General features: G+C 50.6%; 1 protein-coding gene across 4 annotated transcripts in view; it reads right to left on the reverse strand.

Annotated features, from left to right (window-relative positions):
* The window catches only part of ZBTB16 (zinc finger and BTB domain containing 16), a 193,444-nt gene that overhangs the window by 80,376 nt on the left and 85,274 nt on the right, over nucleotides 1-27,794 (reverse strand). For all 4 annotated transcript variants that reach the window (XM_053900474.1, XM_019469098.2, XM_053900472.1 and 1 more), the window contains one exon: nucleotides 13,385-13,482. In XM_053900474.1, coding sequence (XP_053756449.1) covers nucleotides 13,385-13,482 — 98 coding nt within the window. The remainder of the gene's footprint in view (nucleotides 1-13,384; nucleotides 13,483-27,794) is intronic.

A 27,794-nucleotide genomic window follows, 5' to 3' on the forward strand; every position in this document is an offset into this window, starting at 1 on the left:
TTTGTGTTTGTTTTGTGGATACCTCAACATGGCAGGAACACCTATGTGCCAGCTTATCATTTTCAATGCAAGATTTCTCAACCTGCAGGCCAAGGACAGTCGTAACATCCTTAGAACTCTGAGGATTCTCAAGTACTAGAAACTCTAAACCTCCTCAAGACCATGTGGACAGAGGAGGAAGAAGGGGAGGAAGAAGAGGAGGAGGAGGACGAGGAGGAGGGAGAGGCACCCCTGCCTGGCTGGTGGGAGAGGCAACCCTGCCTGGCTGACTGTGACTCACAGAAGTTCTTGCTTTGTCTTGCCCAGAAACACAGGCCCCTCACCCACCATGAAGCGCCATCTGGACAATTCCAGCAAGTACTCGAAATCCCACAGCCCTCCCTCCTGAAGCCATTCCTCATCACCCTGGTCTTTGGGAGTTTCTCCCTCTTGTCTGTCCCCTTGTGGGGACGATGACCACACCCAGGCCTGCCAAGGGCTCACCTCGTCCCCTCAGCCAGACTGACAGCCCCTGCAGGAACCCTGGCTTCAGCCCCTCTGCCTCTCCCGATATGGTCCACGTGCCACGGGCCTTCAGCGGCTAACTGCTATGTAATGAACCCATTCATGAATGACTTCCACCCAAAAGAACCCAGAATTGTCGCAGGGGCTTCTCTGCTGCCCAGCCTTCATCAGCACCTGGCTCCCATTTGGTTGACCCTGTGGTCCCCGGAGAAGGCTCTGGCATCCACAGTCGTGCTAGGGAAGATGAGGGTGTTGGAGAAAAGATACAAGGAGCTTCATGCCAAGTGGTCCAGTTACACTAGACAGAATCCGAAAGGTGAGGGAGACAGGGCCCAATGCAAGACACTGGAAGTCTGTGGGGGCTAGGGGCAGCCCAAGTAATCACAGCTCTGACATTTCTGGGATGCGGCACTGGTCAGCTGACCCTTTCACTCCTGACTCATCATCCCAGAGGGCCTCTCCCAGGAGCACAGCTCCCAGTAGAGGAGCCACGGGCAGCTCTTTGGTCCTGTCCCTCTTCTCTGCGTGGGGCAGTGTTGGGAAAATGACAGGACCAAGCTCTCGCCTGGGTGGGAAGGCCGAACACTGACCCACGGGGCCTGTAGCAGTGCTCACGGAACGACCCTGCCCCCAGCCCTATGAGGCAGTTGGGGCAGGGGGAGGAATCCCTAGGGACAGGGCCTTCCAGGTTCTCCCCAGCTCAGCTCCACAGTCTCTGAGATATGGCTGTCCCCACAAACAGGACAGAAAGCTGGAACAGGTACAGCAGAATGATATACAAGAAAAGCAGGAGTGTCGGGGGCAGATGGCCCTGGCTCCCAACCCAGTTCTGCCACCTCCCGGCGGTCGGACCTGCCGCAAGTGACTTCGGCTCTTTGTAAGCCTTCACGTCCTCACCTGCAAAATGGAATCACATATCTACCCTCCAAAGTCAACGTGGGATACCTGGGTTCAGACATACAGAGTGCCAAGCACCATGCCTGGAACACAGTAGACATTCGATACATATGAAGTGCCTGTTCTCCCCTGCCCTCGTCCCTACCGCCCTGAGCCATTCATTTATCGAACAGATATTTACTGAGAGCCCATTACGGTGTTTGACCGTGGGGATGCAACGGAGCAGGCTACCAATAAGGTCTTCCATTCCTGGTCTTGTCATCCAGACTGCTGAGTCCCAGGCCTGGAGGGAAGAAGGAGGGGCTTTCCGGGCCATTCCCTACCAGACGCCTATCCACCCACTCACCCACTCACCCGTTAGTTTATTCAAAAAACGGCTGAGCTATAACCACAATGCAGGTTACTCTGCTAGGTAGTACGGGGGACATGGAAATAAATCACATGTTGTGAGAAGCTCAGAGTCTAGCAGGCAAAAAAGGACAAGCAAATAAATAGCCCTGACACAAAGAAGGTGACAGGTGCCATAAGAGGGGGTAGATAAATGGCTATGAGCAATCAGATGGGGGGGGTGCCTCTTGTCCTGCCCAGACAGACACATCCTATGGCTGAGCCGGCTGACTTTGAAAATAGAAGAGAAATGGAGCATTCGCCGGCTGGCACCATTCCTAGCACGGGAAACCAGCAGGATCTATTTAAAAGGACTAGAGGCAGGTTAGAGCCTTTTCTGGCAATTCCCAAAACTCGTGCTTCCTCGAGCTGACTGGGTAGCTGGACAGAACTAACCGTGTCAAAATCCTACAGATCTTTTTAAAAAAAAATCATTTAGCTGTTGCCAGGATGATAAAAGCAGCTTGCCACTCAAAGGGAGGGTCCACACCGGGCCGGTGGGAGGTGGGGCTGGATGGGGGGGGAGAGAAGGAGGGGATGAGGGAAAAGAGGGGGATGCCCCCCCCCCAAATATGGATCAGGGAGACCAGCAAAGAAATTTATGCATTGTAGTTGCTTTACTACCTAATTAATTCAGTAATTTCAAAAACAATTTTATTTATGTTCCATTTACCACATCAAAAGTAAAAAAAAAAAAATCCTACTGATGCTAAAATAATACCTCAAGGCATCTATTTTTAATCAGTTTAAAAAAAAAAGTGGGGGGTGAAAAAAAAACAGCCCTGGTTTCTATACAATCTCTCCTGGGCAGACCACCAGCCCAGAGAGAGGGAGAGAGAGGGAGAGAGAGGGGGAGAGAGAGAGAGAGACAGAGACAGGGAGAGAGAGAGAGAGAGAGAGAGAGAGAGAGAGAGAGAGAGAGAGAGAGAGAGAGAGAACACAGCCAAGCCCTCTCTGAGAGCCTTCCTGGCTGCTCAAAACCGAGCTTGTCAAAAAAAACAAATCCATAATGGCCCGAGGCTCCTCTCCAATCTATTTTCTGCTCAGCTGGTTTTAAATGAAGTTATTATGAGTCATTAAAACACCCGCAAGCCAGTGGAAGTCAGCCAATTACAATTTTAAATTTAGCCCGTTCTCTGCCCCATTCTCTTGTTTTCTTCCTCTGCCCACAGAATGCTGCTGCTGGTACTTCTTCCCTCCTTTCCTTTACCCAAAGTGGAAGAGACAGTTAAGAAAATGCAGAGTATCGCACGGCACGCAGAATCATTCACATGAAACTCAAATTATTAGATTAAAAAATGCAAAACGTCAGCCCCCTCCAAAGTCAACCCACGTCCCGCCTCAGCACACTGGATTCCTCAGAAACTCCAGATTCAGCCCTAGAGGTCACGAGGCTTTTTTTTTTTTTTAATGAAAAGGTTCTTCAGTGGGGTCCTGTTGAGAAACATTCCCGCATCCACAACACAAAATCAAATCATGCTCCTGGTTGAATCCAAGAGGGGGAAACACACCGCCCACATTCAGGAATTCATAACAAACAATGAAGTTGAAATTCAAAGGTAACGCAGGCTTTGCAATCAAGCATGAATGTCGGTGGAAGTCACTAGATATGATGAGCTCATTTAGTTTTTAAATCTGCAAGGTAATGGTCTGTGCGGGGCCATTACAGCAAAGGAACAATTTTGAGTATTTCATGTAAACGTTTCTTCTCCATCTCTTTTTTTCTCATACATGCACATGGACGCATGCACACACACACACACACACACACACACACACACACACCACACACAGCTGCCCCTCATTTCTGGGAACCTAACTGTAGCTTTTGCATAGCCTCCATGGAGTAAATAGTGTTCTTCCCAAAGAACCGACCAACTATGCTTTCTCCAGGGCCATAATTAACTGGGGTGTCTGGAAGTTCCAACGAATGGACTCCCAGACCTTTATGTACACTTGCCATCACCTCCAGGGCCCATCACCCTCATGACCCCTTCCAAGACAAACAACACACACACACACACACACACACACACCCATAAGAGAACCAGTGCTCTGCCCAGCAGAACCAAAGGCAGACACCGAAGCAGACCAGGCACCGAGGAAAAGGGCTGTTGTCATGTCATTTCACGGACAGTCACTGAAGGTTGGCTTGGAGGCCAGGATACTACCATGCGTACTGATCTCCCTGGTGGCACTGGGTGAGTGGGACACAGTGTCTGTCCCCACCAACCAGCCTCAGGGAGAAGAGAGCATGAAATACAAAGAAGCTTCTAGGTCCACTGTGACCAGAGGCAGTTTACCAAAGGCAGGAGGAGCTGTCTCATCCTTGTGAAACGCAAACCTGAGGCCTGTGACCACAGCTGCCACATTTCGGGGGACCCCAGAACTGAGCAGATCCTGTCCTTAGCTTTGAATCTCGCTACTCACTCACTCCCACGGTGGGACCCTCCACCAGCAGCTCCTCACAGCAGATCAAAGAAGCCAGTTCTCCCTGAAGTGAATAAAGCTGGGTGCTCACTTTACAGCAGCACATACATTCAAATAAAGCTGAAAAGTCACAGGCCCCTCCCTAAGGGCCCCAGCCCATTCCGGACGCAAGTGTTCTAACACTTAAAATTCATAATCTTCTCCCGAGAGATGGCTCCCCAAATTGTGTAAGCCTCAGGCCCCAGCAAACCTAGGTCTGCCCCAGGAACACGATCGCTATAGTAACTGGGGATTCACTTACTCCACGATTCCTTATCAAAATGCTTCTATATGCCAGGCACTATGCCAGGTCATGGGCATGTGAGGATGCACAAACCACATGGCGCCCAGCAGGCACTGCACTCAGGTGGTTGGTACAGACCTCGGTGAGCACAGTGGCAGCAAGATGGGCTTTTTCCGCAGCAAAGTCCAATACGGACCTTGCAAAACCTAACCCCGTGCATCCATGCGTCCGTGCTTGGCTCAGGTTGAAGACACATCCAGGGACCCAGGAAAAGCAGAAGCAAAGCCAGAGAAGATCCATGCTGGTCCCCGAGAGGCAAGGGCAGGAGCACACAAGGGTCCAGGCTCTGGGAGCACTCTCTGGGCACTCACTCAGGAGTCCTCCCCAGGCCTTCTGGGCCAGAGGACCATTCTGTTCCCCCACCCCAACCTCGTCCAACTTCCAAGCTAAAAAGCTTTGAGGAGTAGGAGAGAGAGACAGAAGATCAACCAAGACGGACGGAGACAAAGACAGATGAAGATCTAAGAAAGGAGAAAGAACATACAGAAGAGCATCAGGACAGGGCTGAGGTCGACGCAGATGCCAGGACAGAGACAAAGAGATGGTGTGAGAGGAGACGGGGAAATAATGGAAGGAGAGAAGAGCCACCCTGAAAAATAGCCTCCTGCCACCACAGAGAGCCCAGAAGAGGGCGCTAAGAAGGACATCCCCCAACCCCGCAAACTGGGCCCAGGCATAGCAGCTGGGGGGGCGGGATGTGAGGGCCACGGAGAAGAGCCCTGGATGACCGACCGCCCCAGAATCCTGGCAGGGGGTGCGTCTGGGAAGCAAAAGGCAGGTGAAAGGGCCCTGGAACCAGGAAAATGGCATTGCCTTGGGATGGAGCCTACACCATCACCCTACCCTACCTACAACCCCATGATCTACTCATCCTCATACCAAAGCAAGGGCCAGCCAAACAGCCCAGAACTTAGGGAGGACAGAAGGAGCCAGGGAGAGAAAAGGAGAGAATGTAAGAATAAACAGCAGACAGACAGATGTCCTGGCATCCATGTCTCTGGGGGCATTCATTTCCCCATAAGAATATCATCACCCAGCTCTACAAAGTCTTACGGTGTTGGGAGGGGGTGCGTGGGGGGAGAAACCACCCTACTTTGGGGTTGAAAAAATCAGAAATAAACACACACACACAGAGAGAGAGAGAGAGAGAGAGAGAGAGGGAGGGAGGGACGCAGAGAAAGAGAGAGAAGGTTATTACATAATTTCTACTTTCTTTCCTCCACCCTTAAAGTAATGTTCTATCTGACAAGCTCCTCTCTGAGGGGGGAAAAATGACAAATCCAATCCAAAATTCAACAGCCTGTGTTCTGTTCGGAGAGCACACAGTGTACTGTACAGCCCATAAAACTCCAAACAGCCTCCAGACACTGCCGCAATCGTCCCCCATCAAAACACTTTGTCTTGCATACAAAAATAAGATACCGCGCTGAACGGAATACAAAATCAGCCCATTACAGTACAGGGAGACTGCTACTTAGCAACGAGGGGGCTCTAAAGCCTCAGTGCTCGACAGGAAGCAAAATCTGTCGAGCCTGTTGGGCAAATGATAAACATTAGCAGTATTAAAAAAACACAAAAGCCATGTAAATGGATAGACATAATGTGGAAGCGAATTTATAGAATAAATTGGGACGGGGGACCAGAGCGTAGGGGGAGAGAGGCTGGGATCCAGAGGGGTAGAGGCAACGAGCTTCCCAAACCCCTGCTAAGGCACCATATGGAGAGAGAGACGTGTGTATTTGGGGGGAGGAACATGTGAACCCTTCTTCACCCAGGGGCTGTAGGTGCACGGGGGCAAGAGAAGTGGAGGAACGCTGTTTAATACAATGACCTGCATTGAACTTGGCGAACTTCCTCTGCTCGGCTGGCCTGACGTACAATCTTCAGAGCACACATACCCCGCAGCACCAGGGTGGACAGACCTGGGGCTTTACCTGCCCCGGGGGCCAGCATCATACCCAGTGCTGTTACAGGACCTGTCATTTGCTGTAAACAAAATCCCTAGCCAGAAAAAAAAAAAAAAAAAAAAAAGTTAAAAAAAAAAAACAGAGGCAACAAATCCAAAAGCACCCCATCTGGGCTGGAAAAATCAGTATATTTCATCAGGTAAAGGGGAAAAATACTCTGGCTGTGAATCAGCAGCTGGGTTTCGGATCCTAGCCAAAACAGGAGCTAAAAAGCAAAACCATATTCTTCTGGTCTCAGTTTAAGGCTCTTGAGGCAAAGAGGGAGAAGGGGCGGGGGTGGGGGGGGCGGTGAGGAAGGGGGCAGAGGGGGGGAAGAAATGTATTTTTCATCAGCCAGTGTATAATTTATAAACAGCATTAAACAGTTTTTGTTTTCTTTTTCCTCTCTCCCGTGTATGGGCTTGGACAGCAGTCAAGCCTGCATTAATTTCTGCTTTGGGTACAGTGTGTTCTTGGAGGCACATCTGCAAGCGATCATAAACTCTCTGGAATGCTGGCAGAACATCCAGACCTGCCGGCAGGCCAGTGACGACACCACTCTGGGAAAAAGTTCGGGAAGCAGGCCAAATTCAGAGCGGGGGGGGGGGGGGGGGGGGAAGCGCAGTGTGTTCAAGACAGAGCCAGGGAGAGTGGCTGCTTTCTTCCCTCTTCCCCTCATTCTGCACCCCGTCACCACCACCCACCGAAGGGAAGACAGTGGGCTTCTGAGCCTCTTCTGTCTGACCCTCTCTGTGCTCTTAACCCCAACCTCCATGGTGCCTGCTTCTGAAGGCGTGCCGAGGGCGATACAGGACCTGAGGAAGTTTCTGGTTTACCCCGATGGCAGAAAGCTACTCTGACGAACAGACCGCGACATTCACTTGAGAGCAGGCAGAGAGGGGATGAGCTGACCACAGCTCAGACCTGCCTGGATAACACCCAATCTCTTGCTCTTAGCAGATACCTATCTGGCAAGAGAGAGGTGACAGAGACAAGCAAGTCCTGAGAGGCCACCTTTAAACCCTAAGACGCCTCTCCAATCCTCAGCCTGGGGACCATACGTTGCCACCACAGGGAACCATCCAGCTGCCAGGCTCCCCCCTCCCTACTTGCCCTGTCTCTGGGAAGACCCTGAACCCCAAAGCTCAGTGTTCCGAAAAGAAAAAAAAAAAAGGAACAAGTACAATCCACAGGTCTTTGACATCTGTAATTTTTTTCCCCCTTCCATTGGACCAGGACATGGGAAAGCATGAGAGAACCAATCTGGTTTCTGGTCCCAACCCTTCCAGCCCTTTTTCTGTCAGACGGATGACCCAGGTCCCTGATGATATGCCCTGGCCACCCCCATGCTGCTGCTGGAATCAGAAAATCCATCAGCCAAAGACCATATTCCTTCCCAGTGGCTCCGACGATGGGGACGAGACTGGTATCAGGGGAGATTTCTCAACAGCCATGGCTCATGGTGCCCAGAAAAGGGCAGGAGGATGGAGAACAGGGGACCTACTGATCCCTGGCAGGACTGGACTCCCAAAGAAAGGCCACCCTCAATCGGGACTAGAGGCATGGGCCTATCTACCTTCCAACCACACCCCAAGATTGTCAGGCATGCCATTTCTCCAAGGGGTCTTATAAATCCTACACTCCGGGCTAGTCTACATCAAAAAGCCCACAGTCCTTTCTTTCCAGGAAAAAAAAAAAGTGTCACTCCCTTATTCAACCTTCCAGTGGCTCTCCAGTGCTGCAGGTAAAGCGCACATTGCTTTGCTACTCAAGGCCCCCACAATCTCACCTCATCCCTCCCTTCCAAAGCCTGCCCTCTCCCCCCCCCCACCCCCGACCCCAACACAGCCTGTACATCCCGGCTACACTGCATGTCATCGTGGTGGCTTGGGTCTCCCCTACCAGTTCCTTTCAAAATTCCATTATTCCCACCAGTCATTTTAAGTTCTACCACCCTCAGGAAAGGACACTCTCCTCCTGCAAGTTCCTCCTAGAATTCTCCCTGACTCTTTGTGTCCAACACCTTCTTTGGTCATTTCAGTCAAACATCTCTCCTACTGGGCGTAAGCTCCTTGAGGGCAGGGATGCTGTAAAGCTCTCTCCAGTGGTGCTTAGTCAATGTCCGCTGGCTGCAAAAACGAATGACGCTCCCAGGACAGGGGCAGACCACAGAAACCTGCAAACCCCTCAACAGCCTGCAGTCAAGTCAAAAACAGGAGCAAGGAGTTCTGGGTGTGCTCACTTACAATCCACCAGTACTGCAGCCAAGCCGTGGGAAATCCTACCTAATGGGAAACCTTACACCAGCAAATCCCAGAACCAGCCCGAGCCACCTCCTGGGTCTGCGGTCTCTGCGTGCACATCTCACAGCCAGGAATCACCTCTTCAGTGACAGCAAGGAGTGGCAAGGAGACAGCAGGTCGCCGATCCCCGCAGCAAAGGGTGGGAAGGGAGCTGTCAGAGCGAGCCCAGGAGGAGCAGCTTTGCAAAGCATCCAAGGTGGTCACTCCTCCCACCAGGCCTTGTTTTTTTTCCCCAAACCGTCCCCATCCCAAACGCACCTCTGGGAACGCAGGGTGTGGCCAGATCTATCCTCATTAGTTAATGAGTTAGGTTATTTGTTAATTTAAGCTTATCGTTATCATCAGGTATATCTCATAAACACTTGATTAGTTAACTCACTCAAATAGAAATAAAAACTTCAATTAAACTAAACATTCACTACTACCATTTAGGGTCTTAAAAAAGGAAGGAAAAAAAAGACAGAGAGAGAAAGAGAGAGAAAGAGGGGGGGGAAGAGAAAGAAAGAAGTGTCTCCAAGAAGGGCCTCCTACAGGGCAAACTTCTAATTAAACAAATTGTCGATTTCAACACAATGAAAACTGATTTAGGAGTGTAAATTTAGTATTCTAGTCACTGAAAATAAAACCTCATGTTGTCGGTCTCCTACAGGCTGATTTCCTCAGATAGGGAAATGCAGAGGAGAGGAAGACAACGTGAGAAGGGGCAAGAGACAAGAAGGAAGAGCAAGCCAGAGCGTTTCATTCTTTCATAAATAACATCTCCGCAGAAATCCGCGCGGCCTGTTCTCAAGCATCAGAGCAGCTCCTGTCTTGCGTCCTCCTTCACCCCACCCCTACCAGATTAGAAAAAAAAAAAAAAAATTAATCGCATATGATGACAAACTTGGCTCAGCACTCACTGTACCCACTGTACCCACAAGGCTGGCTCACAGCCAGGCCTGGCCGGGTGCCAGAACTACAATAACAAACACAGGCCACGCTAGCCAAGAGGGGGTGGGGGCAGCCAGCGCGCCCAGCAAGGAAGTGAGCCAGGAGGAGCACCGTTCAAGCTCGGCCGAGCACAAGAAAACAGCAGGAATGTGCCTGGTCCGAGGGCAGCAACCACATTCAGGGGAAGGCGGGGGCACCGGGACCCGCACCCAGATCCCAGACTCGCTTCTCCACGGCCTGCCCCTTGGAATGGTCCCCGAGGTCTTGGAGCATCTATTGTTCTGCTAGGCTCTGCAGTGCGGCCCCAACCCTCGGGGACGGTCTGTAAAGTGGGTCTGCACAGCACATGCTCAGGGGCCCGAGCCTGCTGACGGCTCCCAGCAGGGAGCCTGCAAAGCCGGGCAGCAAGAAACATCTCGAGTCCTCTAAACCGTCAACAGAGTTCTGTGATCGTGCAATGGAGAGAGGAGTCAGAACGTGTAAAACCCCACTTCCCTTGGCCCCTAGAATCCGACAGGAGACCCGGCACTGCTGCCTGGCCCTCCACACCCCTCCTCTGGGGCCTTCACTGTTTCACAGGGGGCGTGAATGATTCAGGAAGTGGTCCAGCCTCCCTCTCAGCTCGTGTTGCTATTTTATTTTCAAGACATCCCAACGCAGGGGCGACACGTACGCGGGAGAACGACACGGAAAGGAGCAGCAGAAAACAGAAATATCTAGCTCCTTTGCAGGCAAGGAGCTGTCTGCAAAGGTGAATGAAAGCACTATGACCCTCCCCCCCTCCCCCGGCCAAATCCTCTCTTCCAAGGACACTGGCAAGTGGGTTTCAGAGAGACAAGTCATTTTGCACAATCAGACTCTGTGTCGAGTAAGATATGAATGGAGAAGAAAGCCTAGGGAGACAGGACCCAGCTCCCAAAGCTGCCAGGACATCCGGAGGAGACCATGGGAGCCCAAAGTGGCATCTCAGGCAGAGCACATCCCTAGGCGGTGGCTGGCTCCGGAGGGGGTGGTGCAAAGTCACTCATCTTGTCTGAACTGGGGGCTCTGGGCCCACCAGCAAGTGCATAAGCAGTGCCTCTCCTCTCTGCCACTCCCACTGGAGCCACCAATGCTGCAGAGATTAGCTCGCTCACATTCAGCCAATACGGGTCGGCAGGCTCCCGGCTGCCCCCCAGTGAACCTCTGGGTCACAGTCTAAACCGTTCGTCTTGTAGGAGGGAGCCGGCAGGAGACTGGAGCTCCCCTGACACAGTCTTAGCCCTCCCAGGCCACACTCACTCATCTGACCACCATCTACTGACTCCGATAACGTGCCTAGCAATGTGCTGTACATAACGGGGACACCCCATCCCCAGTAGCTTACAGCCCAGCAGAAGAACGAAGGGAGAGGGAAACTACTTTTACAGAGAGCCTATCACGGGTCAGGCCTAGTGCTCAGGGTCTGAGGTGAGCCTCACAATTTCTCCAAGGTAGAGTCAAGCGCTCTCATCTTACAGATGAGGATACAGAGGCTCCAAAAGCTTACGTTTTTTGCCCGCGATAACGTGGGCAGGAGGTAGGTTTCCAAATTTCTACCCCGGACTCCCAAGGAGAGGAGATAAGGCAGGTCCCTAAACAACCACAGCACAAAGAAGAAAGACTGTGCCCGGAGAGCTTCAGATAAAGAAATGCAGACACCCAGAAGCAGGCAGGACTGCTCCTGGCTGAAGGTGGGGAAGTGCGGAGGATGGCATTGCTAAGGGACCTCAGAAGATCCGGCAAGGCCGGGGAAGGGTTATTCAAGCAGAGGGAAGGGGGTGAACAAAGCCACGGAGCCCAGAAAGCAAGCTGTGTCAGTATGCACGGGGAGCAAACCAACAGACGGGTCTGGCTAGCGTGCTGGACTCAAGGAAGGGGCAAGGAGGAAGGATGCTCGCTGGGCCAAGTTCCGGAGTGGGCGAGGAAGCTTCAACCACAGGCTGAAAAGTGTGTTACCCGCGTGGAAGTGTCCAGCACCTCACTGTTGGAGATCACACAGGGGCCCGCACCAGGAAGCACATAAAACAGAAGACCCACACTCTTGGCACTTGGGGGGTGGCCAAGCCGGTTGGCAGACAGCTTTGAAACCCCACACTGAACCCTAAACAACCTACCAAACTGAAGGGAAGCGAAAAGATACAGGGTGCAATTTATAAAAACAGGACAAAAGGAGTCCATGAGTCCCGAGCAGCTGCTGGACACAAGGGTATATGAACTCAGGACTCCAGGCCAATGTGGGATGGGTGGGCAGGACGAGGACGGTTCAGTGGAACAAGGGGTGAGGGTGGGCGACCCCACCGGGAGAAGAACGGAACACACGAAGATGTGCGGACAGAGAGCGCGTGCTGAGACAGACACCACCTGGCGTGGCACAGTGCCTGGATCTGGAAGGGGTTGGGGCACTTGAGGAGACGCCGTGAGGGCCAGGGAGAGAGCATCCCATGCAGCACCGAGCCACACGGGCTCTGCAGCCAGACTGTGGTGACTGAAGCATAAAAAGCACCAAACAGCATTGACATGACCGTGCGAGCCACGGGAAGACAGACTGCAAACAGCCAGCCAGACCAGAAGCTTCTGGGGTAAGGTGATGGGAACATGCTCCAGGGGCAATGTGGGGGAAAAGGAAGGTGAAATGGAAAATCGCCATTTACGACACACCACATATATGCCAGGGCATGTACAACAGATGCTTTTAACCTACATTCTGTCCCACAGTTTCTTTAAAAAAAGGACACAAGTTAGGCAACACCTGCCCTTTACAGATGCACAAAACGGGGTTCAGAGGACAGATCCACCCCAGGTCACAAAGCACGTATTACAGACGAGGTTTGAACGTGTGCCTAACCCCAAAGCCCGTGCTCACTTCACTAGTGCTGGGCGCAGTGTGGGACAAAGACATCCACACGTGCCAGTAAGAAGATGGCCTCAACTCTCCCCCAAAATGTGACCCTAAGGTTGAAAGGCATGGGAATCAGAAGAAGAGAGCACTGGCCCTGACAGGGAAGTCTGAAGGCCTCTGCAACTGAACCCAGACACCCCGCTGGCCTCAGAGCAGCACCATCAGACCCGGTGTATCCTTCCCTCCGCCAAGGAGAGCTGGGCACGCTGCATGCCAGGTACCACTCCATTTCCCGTGCTTCGGGGAACAGAGCAGCTTTGCCCCAAACATGGGCAAAACCCCCCGCAGCCACACAGCCAACCCCCCTGGAACTGGGTAAAACTACCTTGCAAAAGACAGCACGAGGTAACTAGCTCTGTGTTCCTAACCTGTTCAATTAAAGGCTCCCGTATTAACATGACCCCAACAGTCAGATTCATGAGACACTGAGAACCGAATGCCACAACTGTTGTGCTAATGCAATTGTCGTGTGCTTTGGCAGGGAGATCACACACAGGGCACTGGGGGCTAACAAAGCCCTAGGAATCCCAAGAGAGCATGAGGACGGGTTTGTGTGGACGGTCACACCATTAGGACGAACTCTCTGCTCCATGAACCTGGAGAGAGTATCCACGAAACACGGTGGACCACAAGCCCCAGCTGGCAGTGGGGACATCCGGGCTCTGAGCGAGGGCAGGGGCAGTTGCCTGGGCTCAAATGGGCCAGTCAGGGCAGCATCGCCTACCTGAATGAGCCAGTAAGTGCATTCTTAGTCGCAAACTATCCAGGAACCGCTTTCCGCAGAGTTCACACCCGTACGTCTTCATCCCACTGTGCAGCTTCCTGTAGGGAGAGGAAAAAATAGGTTGCGGCTGCTCTGGCTGGACAGGAGGCAGGCCCACCCTCACCTGGGGGCTCTGCGGACATCCCTCCAGTAGGTGGGCAGGAGGGAGGGGAGGTGGAAGGCATGGGGGCTACAGATGGGCACTGACGGAGACATCCCCACATGCTCAGACAGCCGAACGCGCCCCTCTTCCCAGGGACCGCTGCCAAGGAAGAATCTATTCCTGGTCTTGTCCAAGAGCTAGAGAACAGGGCACTTCCTACTGCTTTACCCACTGGCACACAGACCAAGGGGGGAAAGAAATCAGATCCGATTTCAGGGTGAGAAGGAAGAAGCACGGGACAGTCAGTCAGACATAACGCTCACTGTCGAACCAGCACTGGGCGTCCTCGGAGGCCACCGGGCCTCTGCTCCCCTCGGTCAGGTCATGCCCCCCACTGCGCTGCAATTGTGCACGTGCCGAGCTCCCCCACGACACCGTCAGACTCCGAAGCGGTAGCACATGTACCCTTTCTCTCTCCCATCCCCAGCTCCCACGACAGTGACTGACACATAGTAGGCTCCGAATAAGCTTATTAATGAATCGGTGCCTTTATGGGCACAATAAAGCCGCTTCTCTCTTGGGGCATCCAGATGTTCTCAGAGCCGCACGTATGTGTCTCTAACACGCATGCCCTTCCCCTAAGGCCCAGCTTAGAAGACGTCTTCCTTCTGTTTTGACCAGAGGTTGAGCCCTGACAGGAAGATTTCAAGAAACTGGGTAACATCACCCTACAAATGCAGAATGGTGCGGACGGTAACGGTCATTTGGTTTTCCAGGTGCTTTCACACCCTTCATCTCATTTTACCAACACTGCAATTCTGAGTCGGGCCTGACACACAGGACCACCCCAAGACGACAGAGGTCCTGGTAACAACTGGCCAGAGGCCCAGCCTGCAACAGAGCTCCGATCCTGAGCTGGACCTTTCGCCCCAGGCCCCTCTGCTCTGTCAGAGGCCGGCAGCCGAGTCGGGTAAGACGCAGGGGAGCAGGCGGGTGGCAAAGAGCTGAGCGGTGGGAAGAAGGTCTATGTGCTGTAGGCCGGCAAGGATCTGAGCTGCTGGCTGGCGTGTGGGCCATCTGGCCTGAACACTGACTTTCTTCCCACCCACACTCCTGTTCTCAGGCCCTTACTTGCCACTGCCAGATCCGGGATCCACCTCCGCCCCCGTCTCTGTGCCTTCTTGCCCTACGGAACAGAGCAGGGAACGGCAGCCAGAGGCACGAGCTGATGGCAGTAGGGCAGAGAGTAGAGCATACAAAGTCCCCTTGGAGTTGACAACCCATTGCAATCAGACGGTGACGGGCTAGGATCACGGTAAAAGGCTGGAGAGCTGCGGGTACTGATACACACAAGACCGCGGGTGTGGAGGGGAAGTGTTACACGCCCAAGTCAGCAGCACCCGGATCTGAGCCTCGGAGCCCAGATCACGACCACTACACCGAGCCACCCGCCGCCACCACCTTCCAAATCCCCTAACGAGAACTCAGTGGTAAGTCAAAACCACGCAGGCCCCCAGGTGAGCCTCCTGAGTGCCACAGTCTATGGGCCACAGTGGCTTGAGGATGGCACGCCATGTCCACGCCCAGCCCCCTTCACAGAACTCTTTCTCAATCAGGCTGTTTTGTTTGCTCGCTTTCCCTTTACTTCCTTGCCAAAAGCAACAAATAATTTCTCAATCACACACACACACACACACACACACACACACACCCTCATCCCTGATACTGTAGTGCGCCCCACCCCCATATTATCTTACTCCTGGCCATGGCTGATCCAACCCAATTGGGAAATAGTAACCGTACAGAACATTTTAACTGAACATTCTTAACTCCAAATAGATTTCACAATGCTGGACACTGGGACATGTCCTAATAGCATTCTGGGCAAACCATGTTTTTAAACACATGCCCAGGCAACTAAGTGTGTATGTGTGCGTGTAAACACATGATAGACAGTATTCCTGCCACTCACCCAGGCATGGCAAATGTTTGCTTTCCTAAGACATGTTCTGTGGAGCAGCAAAAACTCAATTCACAAATGGTTCGGCCGGTGAACCTCTTGCACGCATTCACGGTCACGTGTGGTGGAGGGCAGGGCATGGGTTTCCATCCCATCGATTTCCATCTTTTTCTTCACTCGTGATTTCTTACCTTCCAGGAGTGCCCACCTCTCAGGGAGCAGCTAAGCGGAGGACCAGCACCTATTTAGACAGGTTTCCCAAAAGGACCCTGGAGTGACCAGTCTTCCAGTATCAGCAGCCATCAACCAGGGTAAGCATCCCAACCCACCTCTTCTCCCTGCAGGCTCCAGACCAAATCTCTGACCCCGACGAATACTTTCTGGGTAACCCCACTGCCTTTCTTCTGGATGTGAATGGATTTGCCTGGCAATCAGTGAAAGTGACTTTCTTGAGCCACTGGACTAGCCTGGTGTGAAAGGTGGTAGCCTCTTGCCCTTTGCTGGAGAGATAGCAAGGTACAGGGAAGGCTGCGGGGCCAGCAGCCAGAAGACCTGGCTCCTCAGCCTTACTCGGCCATTAACTTGCTTTATAACCTTGGACAAATCATGCTGTAACAACCTCTCTGCATCTTTTTCACCTGTGAAGTGATATGGGGGACTTCTAAGGCTTTGATCCCTTATGGAACCTAAATTTTAACAGTCAAAACTCTTACTCATGGGATGCCTGGGTGGCTCAGTCGGTTAAGAGTCTGACTCTTGATTTTGGCTCAGGTCACGATCTCATGGTTCATGAGATCAAGCCCCACGTCAGGCTCTGCGCTGACAGCAGGGAGCCTGCTTGGGACGTTCTCTCTCTCTCTCTCTCTCTCTCTCTGTCTGTCTCTCTGCCCCTCTCTCGCTTGCAGGCAAGAGAGTGCTCACATGCGCACGCACTCTCTCTCAAAATAAACAAACATTATTAAAAAGATCTTCTTCCTATCATTTTGCCTAGTTTCCAAGGAATTTCCCTAAAGGGGATTATTATTATTATTCTCTCTGAACCACATTCCACTGTGCGATGTCCCATGACACCTAGGCAGCCAGGCTAGGATAGCCTAAACAAAAATCGACACCCAACCCTAAAATCGATACTCATTTTAAAACCTTCTAATCCAGACAACCTGAGTTTCTTCCTTTACTCACTTGTGGTCTATTTTTCAGTGAAAGAAACTTCTGGAACCCATCAGCAGCCTTTCTTTGGAACTATTCCGCTGCCACGCATTTCTCAGCCTTCAGAGACACAGATGTCCTATCTTGTCTGATCCTTGGGGTAAGGACACTGCCCTGTACCTGACCCACTAACTCAGCGTCCCACACAGGTTGCCAGAGGTGAGTGTGGCATCCATGTGATCCACACCAAGTACAAGGACAAAAGTCCTGCCCCACTGCCAGAGAGACAAGGGCAAAGCACACTAAGTTCAGAAGAGAACAAGGAAGCACTTTACAGCCCTAGGAGTTGAGTGAAGCCCAGCACTGGTTTGCTCCTATCTTTCGTTACTGTTCAGAGCCCCAAGGGAAGGATGTGGAATGGAAAGGTGAACCCTTCCAACCCATAGAAAAAGGAAATGGCAGAGAAGAATCTGAGTGCCTTCAAGAGACTTGGCTACCAGCAGACTCTCTGTATAGCCTGCAGAATGACCAAGGAGGAAACAGAATTCCAGCTGGCTTCTGAGCAAAAGTGCAATTTGTATGAACCCATGGTCTCTCACTCTGCAGACCACAACCCCTGCCCTGCCCCCCGCCACTACCACTATACTATGCAAGTCATTTTGATGAAAATGGAAATTCTGTCCACCTCCCTCTTCCTCACCACACACACATGTTTTCCCAGTCTGGTCTTGTCTTTTCGCAAGGTCTAACTGCTCATGGCCATCTGAGGTCACCAGCCTCCACTACAGCACAGGAAGGAAGGACAGGTGGGGACATCTTTGTGCCTGTCTGCATAAGTCCCTCGGTTTCACGCTCGCTTCTTTGAGAAGCAGTCCTGTTGCTGAACGCCATTTTCAGAGTAACCCAGTTTCAGCATGGCCCCAACACTTCTGTTCCATGATTGCTGGAGGATCCATCCCCACTCATGCGTCAAGTCCCCGCCACGCCCTCCCCACCTCCTCCCGCCAAGCGGTAGTGCTGTCCCAGCACGGCCCACAATTGGCCCACTGGGCAAACCCATCTTGAATGGAACAGATTTTCAATTATGTCCAAAAAGACAAAGAAAAAATTAACCTTTGGCAGGTTTCTAGCTATTTTCTCAAGAGAGCTGAATCATTATGAGAAATTAGAGCTAAGCAAATCTGAACCTTTTAACAAGTAACCAGAGAGAAAGACTCATTCCTTCTCACTGATTCTCAACCACACAACCCTCGCCAGTCAAATCAAGCTAGCAAGATACATCGAGCCATCTCTGTGCTACTGGGAGTCTGACAAGTCATAGATTTTGTCTGCTCTGGACTATAAACTACGTAACGGCAGACGCCATGTTGATTTTCCCTCTTCTTCAAGGGATCTAGTTTTAATTTTTTAAATTTTCTTGATGTTTTTTATTTCATATTTGAGAGAGAGACAGAGACAGCAAGAGGGGAGGTATAGAGAGATGGAGACAGAATCTGAAGCATGCTCCAGGCTCTGAGCTTTAGCACAGAACCCGACATGGGGCTTGGACTTACGAGCAGTGAGATCATGACCTAAAGTCATCATCTCAGTGAGATCGTGAGCTAAAGTTATACACTCAACCGGCTGAGCCACCCAGGCGCCTCACGTAGGGTCTAGTTTTCGAAGGGATTTGCTCATTTCTGCTTAAGAAGCTCCTCCATCTAAGGTAGGCTGGAGGCATCCCTCCTCTCATCTTTAACAGTATTCCAAGCACAAGAACTTCGTGGACACCTCCAACCCAGTGCTGAACTCTTGTCCTATGGCTCCTGAAGTCTGCAAAAGGAAGGCCAATGCTATTTCACAGCCACACAAAGCCTGAGCTTCAGACCAACCCCTCATTCTCAAGATGAGCCTTCATCTCCCCAGTGTACCTAGAACGTAAGAGCAGAATGAGTGGCAGCAAAGAGAGACCCATGCCGTACTCCATCCTCCCCTCCAGACCCAGCTGACCGTAACAGTGCTCCCTAAGAGCACCTTCTGTGTCTACTCTCTGCAGGAAGAGTTCAGCCCGTCTCTATCCCACAGAGCCAAGGGCCACAGGAAAAATGCTAGGAGAAGGGCCTGAAGGGGGGCTCCAGGCCCAGCAATGCCCACATTCCATTTCTTCCCAAGTTCCTTTGGCCAGAGACAGAAGCAGTCAAAGCAGGCCAACAGGAAGGTTTAGAGAGGGAATTCAGTTCCAACAACCCAAGAGCAACACTCCCTCTCTCCCTCCCTCTCCTCCTGGGGATCTGAAAGTGCCTGAACTGTGAGTTTTGCAAGGTAGACCAGCAGTGAGAACTTGAGTCTGTCCACAGGGAAAGTGAGTGGGAGGGAACTGCCCATCTTTGAAAAATAAAGTGGGGAATCCATCTTATAAGGACTTTTTTAAGGTCACGTTTTTCTTGTTCTCAGCTTAAGTGATCCCATACCCTGAACAGCACGTGGCTCCGGCCAGTGCGGCCTTCACGGTCCTTCCAACAATTCACCCCCTTCTTGGTCTGAGCTGTTCCACATGCAGAAGCCACCCTAAAGCCTGGGGCTTTTGCTTTCTGATCCCATGACCATCAGCTTGACCTATGCAGTGCTTCTAAGGGGTACTCAAAACAGGCAAGGACAAGACAGGAGATTCTGAGAGTCAGATCCCAAATGACGCTCTTCTCTCAAAGCCTGCTGCCCACATGGAAACCAATATTCTCCAAGGTTCTCTTCTTACCATGGGAACCTAGCTACCACCAAACCGCCTGCTTCTTCCTCTCCCTGAGCAGGACCTGACCAGCTGGCAATGGCATGCTGCCTTGTGCCCCATGTGGCCATGAGACGAGGCAGGTCCCTTCACAGAGCTCTGCCAAGACTCTCAGTCTCAAAAGCAACAAATGATTCCCAAGCACCATGGTCAGAGAACTCCACCCTGGCCTTGCTCACCTCTCCAACCAGAAACAGAACCAAGAGAGGACAGAGGAAAGAGCTTATATACTTCGGCAATGGGCTTATTCCTTTCTCTAAGACTCGTAAGTTCGAAACACACCTCCAATGTCCACTGACCTTTAATTCAAATGGCAAGAGGAAGACCAAACAGCCAAAGCATTCTGGGCTCCAATTTTTAGAAGGCATGAATGAAAACTTATCAGACTATCAGGAATGTACTCCCCAGAGCAACTTCCAGGGAGATTTCAAGGTGTTTCCATATTCAGTTCAATCTCCTGAACTTTCTACACATGCCTTTCTGTGGGGAAGGGGTACTCTGAAAAGAGCTTGCTCTACTGAAGGCCTCTGCCCTAAACCAGGACAACTGGAATACTCAAGGAATGTTCCCTACCTTCTAAGGGTGACATCATCTTGTCCCAAGGGAAGGTCTCTTACGGCTACCATCAGTGACACATTCTAGTCCGAATGGGTCATTACATCCAGTATCATTCTCCTTAGGAGCAAGCCATGTAGAAGTTCTTCGAAGCTTGAAGCTCTTTGACGACAGGGAATAGGTGTCTATTTCTGCGCCTAAACCCTCAGCACAGGTGCAGACAACCAGAGCTATGAGAGAAGCTACTGCTAGGTAAGCAGGCGCCAACCAGCCTGAGACAAAAGGATACCTGGCCACTGAAACCTCGCCCTGGGACTGCCTGGGATCACAGAAGGGGCCTGGATTGCCCAGGGTGGGGGTGGGGGAGAAAGATTAGTTCTAATCTTGGGGGGGGAGTGGGTCACTTTCATTTTCTCAAGGCATAAAGGAAATTATCCTTTTACCCACTTTTTTTTTTTAATGTTGAGATTAGACAGTCATTTGACAAGCTGTGAATGGGGAGCTGGTATTACCACAAATTATCCTTGTAGCGATAGAGTTCCTTGCTCCCTGACTAGTCAATATTAATAAACATTACCGAATGCTTTTACAACACAATTTATTTTTTAATATAGCTCTTTATGTATGCCATAAAGTAAATATACCAATAAAAGGCAAGGATTTCAAACAACAGATTAAAAAAAACAACCAAGAACTAACAGAGGGCTAGTTAACGCCTTCCACACCACAAGATAAGGGCTGACAGGACCCACAGAGTGCGCCCCTCTCCTGGGAACCCGGACCAGGGGAGCTCTAGAAAATGGTGGCCATTTGGTTGCTTTGGGGCCTTTTAAAGGGAGAGGGAGAGAATAGCAAAGAAGGCACGTCTTCTCAAGGATCTAGAATAAAAGTGTAACACATTGGCTAAAACACTCTTCTGGGGGAGGGGGTGGGCAGGAGACCCAGTGTTCACTCCAGCTCTGCTGGTAACCATCAAATGACCTTGGTCGAACCACTTACCCTCTGGAGGTTCCACTTTACGCCCTCTGCAATAATACAAGGGTTGAGTTACATGATTTCTTAGGTCCTTTCCAATCGGGCTGACAACACTGAAAGGCTGTGGGGCCGACAGGAGCCTATGCTCACCAAATTATAACCACCTTCATGAAGGCTCCATCCCTGATTCAACCCCTCAGCCTCCATCATTGAGTCCAGAACAGAGGAAGGACTCGGTGCATTTTTGCTAAATGAATGAACAAACCAACATGAAGGGGAATGCAAAAAGAAAAACATAGAGGTAAAAAAAAAAAAGAGAAAGACACAGAACACTTCCAACATACACACATATCCGTACAAGAACAGCTGTCTCTATTGTCCGAAAGAGAAGGCCTCCATGGGGTTCTTAGAAAAAGACCATGCATCACGCATGGAGCTGACTAAAAAGTGGAAGGAGCTGTCCTGAGCCTTGAAAACAGGGGAAAGGACAATGGCATTCCCCGCGGCCATAACCACACCAAGTACAGGGCTTTCCGATAAGGCTGCCCGTGTGGGTGTTAAAATACCATGTCAGAAATGACAAAGGGGCACGCTAATCTCCCTGCAGCAAATGCTCCTTGAAGGGTCTTCGTGGCCACTGAGCACCAGGAGGCCTGGGCTTCAGGCTGTTACGCAACGGGGCCTTTGTTTTAGAAGACTGAGTCCTTGTAAGTCATTTATTTGAAATATCTCCATCAACAAATTTCACCAAGAACAAAAGTTTTTCATTTGGGCGCCGGGCTACAGGATGATCTTATCACACACAATCTCATACAGTCTCTTTCAACAAGGTCTTAGCGCGCTTATCTGTGAAGTTCCTAGTAGCCAAATATGATTGAAATGTTCTATTTATGCTCACTGGATTAAGGAGATGTTGCAAAACTGCACAAAAACCTGGCACGTGTAAGCAAGGTATTACAGCGTGGGCAGTTAAGATCTGAGGGAAAGGAATCAATACACACTTTTGTAGTTTTCTTTCTTTCTCCTTCTTTTTTTTTTTTTTTTAAAGAAACCAGGAAAGTTGTGCTTTTTGAAAAGGGAAGAGGAAAAATAGTAAAATGCCTTAAGATTTATAGCTTTTAGAGCTTTTTCCAAACCCAAAACAGAGCACCAGGATGCATGCGTGGTGACGTCAGCCCAAAGAAAACAAAAATAAATCCCAAATATTCTCTCCAGACCCTAAAAGGCCCTATAAGGGAACTGAACTATGGTTCCAGATGAGCAGGCGTTTTGGTTTTTTGCCCCTCACACCCATAAGAGGCTTCCATCTTAACCAGCACGAAGAGACAATTTCTCGGAAAACGGTATTTGAAAAGCTACAAATTCCTCCTTTATCTTCCTGTGGGGAGGCAGCATTGTTTCCTGGTAATCGAGGTTCATTTTTACACACTCTCACTTCGGCCACGAAGCCAAGATGCTACCTTCAAATCCCACACACCAGCCACAGATCCTCAGAGACTGTGGAAATTAACTGAGGTTTATTAAGGGCCTAAGAAAGTTCCCTTCGAATTAAAGCCCTCTGAAAACCTCCTTAATGTATATTGCCTCATTCTTTCTGCTTTAGTACACTGAAAATTAAATTACTTCTCTATGAGGATTCTAAGCCGTTAGAGCCATCTTTCTCAACATCAGTTATGAACACAAGATAAGAGATTGGGCAGATGAACCTGTAGGGACACCAAAGCACACTGTGGAAATTACTGTCATTTTAATGAAGGAAAAGGTAAAAAAAAAAAAAAATAGATATCCACCTCTTTTGCCGATTATTTTTTTCTTCCAGAAAAATGTAAAAAAGAAATCTAGTTAACTGAGGTTTTCTAAGAATAATGCTAATGCATTTATAGATCGCATCTGACTTCGAAAGGGATGCTCAGGGTCATCTCAACCATCCTGTGACTGGGGAAGAAAGTGCCACCCCCATTTTGTGGATGAGGAAACGGAGGCCAAGTGACTTAACTCTCCTCTCCCATGGGAGCAGGTGGAAGTCTCTAGACTTCTCACCTCAGGATCTACATTCACATTTGCCCACCTGCAGAGGGTCTATCCATCCCACCCAGAATGTTCTCCCAGAGCCCCCCGGTAAAAGGCACAGGAAAACCACCAGCAGGAAAGGAGGCACTAAGAGCACACCCAGAATTCACAGGACCCTAACCAGAGAAAAGCAAGAAGAAAGGAGCCGCTAAGAAAACAGAAGCCAAATGATGACACCCAGGGTCCACAGACAGGCTGAGTCTCGGGGCAACTTTATAACCTCCTACAGAGAAGACCTCAGGGAAGGCACACCGCCCTCATCCCTTGATGCTTCCTATTTTACACTCCGTCTGTTAATAGCCTACTGTGCATGCCCAGCTCTGGAAAAGTAAGACTGCACTTGAACAGTGCTCCGTCAAGGTGGGTTATACATCAACACTACTCTGCATTACTGCACTTGACTGGTTCCCTTTCCAGCACTTGGCACAACTTACAGTTAACATAGTGGGTTTCCTACGAGAGTTCCTCGCCTCTCCTGGACCGCACGCCACCTGGACAGAGACCACTGTCCGCTGCGTCCTCACAGTCTGGCACAGTGCCAGGCTGCTTTGGTACAGAGCAGGCATTCAATGCATTTGTTTTAAAGAAACGGCTTTACTGAGATACCATCCACATGCCGTAAGATCCACTCTTTTAAAATATACCATTTGGGGGGTTTCAGTCCATTCACTGAGCCGTGCGACCATCTCACCACCGTCTACTTCCGGAAGATCTCATCACCCCCAAAAGAAACCCTGTACCTATTACCAGTCACTCCCCATTTCCCCTCACTAACCCCCCAGTCTCTGGCAACCCCTAATCTACTATCTTACTCCATGGATTTGCTTATTATGAACATTTCATACAAATGGAAGCATACAGTGTGCGGCTGGCCTTTTACGTCTGCAAGAATTCACTTAGAGTGATGTTTTCAAGATTCATCCATGTAGTAACATTTATCAGTGCTTCCTTCCTCTTTATGGCAAGATAATACTCCATTGTATAGACATACCACATGTAATTGACCCATTCGCCAGTCAGCAGACACTGGGTTGTTTCTGCCTTTTGGCTGCTATGAATAACGTGGCCAAGAATACTGGCTTACAAGTTTTATCTTTGGACATGGGCTTTCACTTTCACTTCTCGTGGGTATATGCCTAGGAGTGGAACTGTTGGGTCATCCGGTACCGCTATGTTTTTAACCTTTTAACTGCCAGACCGTTTTCTAAGGCGGCTGCATGATTTTACATTCCCCTCGGCAATGTACCAGGGTTCCGATTTCTCAGTGCATTTTTGGACTAAATGAATAAATGAATGAGGATTCCTTCTGCTGTAGAAGCCAGCCGGGAAGCGGATAAACTTCCAAGGCTCCTCTGGTAAACTAGCATCTTCGTCTGCAGACGTGACATGCCACACTTGTGTTTAACAGAAATCCCAAAGAAGGCTATTTATATTTAGCTCATTCCAGAGAGAGAATCGAATGAAAAATTAAGACAAGGAAAGGAAAACACCAGACAGCCCAAAGCGGGTACTACCTTCTGCCTTCGCATGCGACTCCAACCCCGACCCTCCACACCCCATGTCCAGGCTCAAAAATTTAATAACACACGCTCCTTAAACACATTTAGATGAAAAAACAGGAGCAGGATCCCAGCTCAACGGCAGCTGACTTTGATTTGGTCGGCAGTGAGGGGAGCTTTATTTGACAGCCCTGTTGTCTGTGACAGGAAGCTTGGAAATGTATTTAATAATACTTAAAACCAAAACACACACAAACAAAAATATCGCAGGCAAATCCAGGAGGGAGACCTACAGTGCTGGAAACGACTAAGAACATGGGAAGCCAACAGCAAGGGCTGGCTTCTCTTCCTGAGCTTGCTGGAGGGGGGCAGGGTGTCCTGGAGCAGGCTTCAGGGACAAGTTCTGCTGAGGGCTCCCCAAACTTCTCTTTCCCCCTTGCCTTTCTTTGTCAAGAGAAGGCAGCCGTATTCCTTTCTGCACAGACTCCTTGCAAAGAACAAACAAACAAAGCCTGGGACAGAGCAAGGCCCCTGGCAAGCTGCAGGTAATTAAAACGGCCTGTAAATGCCCCAGCAGAAAGCACTTCAAAGAGACAGTAATTCCAGCAATGGCCAGTCAAGACTGTGTGGTGTAAAAATTATGAGTTTTCCCAACAGGGAGCTTTGTGTGAAAAGGACAGGGTTTGGTGGCAAAGGGAGGGCGAGCCACACAGAGGAGGCTTACAATTGGTGTCCGGACCCAGTGTGTGAGGGAGGCACTGTGTGTGTGTGTGTGTGTGTGTGTGTGTGTGTGTGGCATGCACGCAGGCAAGAGAAAGGGGGACGGTGTGCATGTGTATGTGTGAGAGCACACATTTATCAATGCCGAGACGCTCCAAGCGTGTGGGCATGGAGATAAAAGGCAAAATAAAATAAAAGCAACAGATACGCATCCTCTCCCCTGCTGGGCCTTGTTGTCACGGGGTGTAGCGGGAGGCTCCTCGGGCTCCTGCCTTGGGAGCCTGCAGAGCTGAGCCCAGGGTGCTGGAAATGCTGAACACCCAGCACCCTGGGACCGACGATGGCCAAGGTGCGGTCGGCTCTCTGGATGCGACTGTGTCCTTTCCATCTCGCCGAGACACACGCTTACCAGCAGCACTCCGCATGCTACATTGTCTTACAACAGGATGCAGAAGAGAGGTTCCCGAATCTGACCCTGATCACACTTGCCGCATCTTCCATACTGCCCGCCTGGTGTCCCGGGCTCCGAGGATGCTACGGCCAGCCCACGGCGTGGGACTGATGCACACTCATCATATGGGTGGCAAGCTCCATGCACAGGGACTCTGGTCTCGCTCTTCTCACACAGAAAATCCAGCCTGACGTGCTTGTCGGTAATCACCTGACCACGACACTGTACATCTTTTTTTAAAGGCTTGTCGCTAGTGCATTTTTTTTTTTTTTTTTTGCCTGTATTTTCCCTGCAGAGCCCTGATCACCACAAAGAGACATTTCACCAGGCAGGGGAGCCAGTGTCATCCTGAGGGAGCCCCCGTGGTCCCTCCGCCCCCAAAGCTGGTCCGCGTTACCCCTAACCTTTGACGCGTGTCTACTGCCACACCAACGGCACTCGGGCTGCACCTGCTTGCGTGTCTGTCTCTTGGACTAGATGCAAAAGCACCCGAAGACAGAGCTTCGCCTCATCCCTCTACATCGTCAAGCCCAGCAAAGGCACAGCATCGGTGGGTGCTCACAACATGTTTTGGGTGAGTGGGTGGGGACGTGCGTCCTGGCCACAGTGCGGGTCATGAATCAGTCAGGACCTGTGCAGACAGCATCCTGCGTGCAGCCCAGCACCCCACTGTTCCTCACCTTCCTCGGCCAGCCAGGAGTGCACGTGGCCACAGGAGCCCGCGGAGGGAAGGTGGAGGCGAGCCCAGGCTCACGGAGGCAGCACAGAACCAACACCAGCCAGGGGCTTTATTTCCCCATAAACCAAGTCCTGCTCTGCCTCCCTCACAGCGCCACTCACTAACTCCTCCCCGACATCACTGGCTTTAAGCCCACACATAAAAATGTCCTTTACTATTTTTATTTAATGAGCTTTCATTTTCCTCCCCCTCTTCGTAAATGAGAAAGGAAAGCCCACCTCCTAATGGGGATGGGGGAGAGGAAGCAAAGTGGAATCTTTTTAAAATGGGCCGTAACTTCATGAAAAGCTTTCTCCTCGCCAACACCCCCCCCCCGGCCGCCATCCACGCCACCCCACCCCCTCCCCCCACCCCACGCCCTCATGCCCTTCCATCCCTCCCGCATCCTCCATTCTCGCCATTCAAAACAAGATGCATGGATTCTGGACATTTGATTACTTTTAAGTATATATTTTTCCCTCAAATAGACTGAATACAATGGTTAGGAAATGTGACAGAAAACTATTCTGAGTCATTTATTGCCTTAATACCCACCTTTGTCCAACAGGCAGTTTTGACAACAGCGATAAATTCCAAATTTATGTCAACAGAGCATATGTTGAACACCTCATTTCTGAGCTAAAGCGGCATGCTGCCCTATAAATCACCGTTCTGTTTGAAATGAAAGTAGATTACAGGCCTGTGTTATTGAGCAGTTAGAGCTATAGTCATATAAATCAGAACTTTTAACTCTAGGCAATCCGTTGTGCAATTAACTAAAGGGTACTTTGTCATTTCAAGGCTTGTGCACAGGCTTGGCAGGGCTCAGAGCTACCGGGGAAGGGGCAGGAAGGAAAAAAGTTTTTAGGCCACAGGAAGGTTCTCGACTACTGATACACCACACCCCACATCGCCTCATCCCCCAGCCGCCACCGTGAGAACCTGCCAACACGGAACCCTGGCCAAGGCAACCTCACAATGAGAGCTGCCACAAAGACAACATCACACCGAGGGTTGCCACCAAGTCGGCTCTGGATGCCCGAGCGCCTTCTCGTTCATTAACTGAGCATTTCCTGGACACAAGCCACGTGCGTAACATTGTCTCAGGTGCTAACATGATGCCAGAGACACCAGAAGTGATAACAGTAATGCCAATGACAATATTAAAATGACACTGATCAATGCAAAAGAATTAAAAGAACCCTAGACCTAGCTGAAGCACTATTCTGTGCATTTTTATGCATCGTTTCATCCAATCCTCAGAACAACCCTAGGGAGCCTTTGTTTTTATTTTGTTTTGTTGAGCTAGAAACTGAGGCATCGGCACCCTGGGTGGCTCAGTTGGCTAAGCATGCAACTCTTGATTTCAGCTCAGGTTATGATCCCAGAGTCGTGGGATCAAGCCCC

This window comes from Panthera pardus, unplaced genomic scaffold (assembly GCF_024362965.1).
Source record: "Panthera pardus isolate Hobbes unplaced genomic scaffold, ASM2436296v1 HiC_scaffold_12, whole genome shotgun sequence".
In the NCBI taxonomy this organism is placed as follows: domain Eukaryota; kingdom Metazoa; phylum Chordata; class Mammalia; order Carnivora; family Felidae; genus Panthera; species Panthera pardus.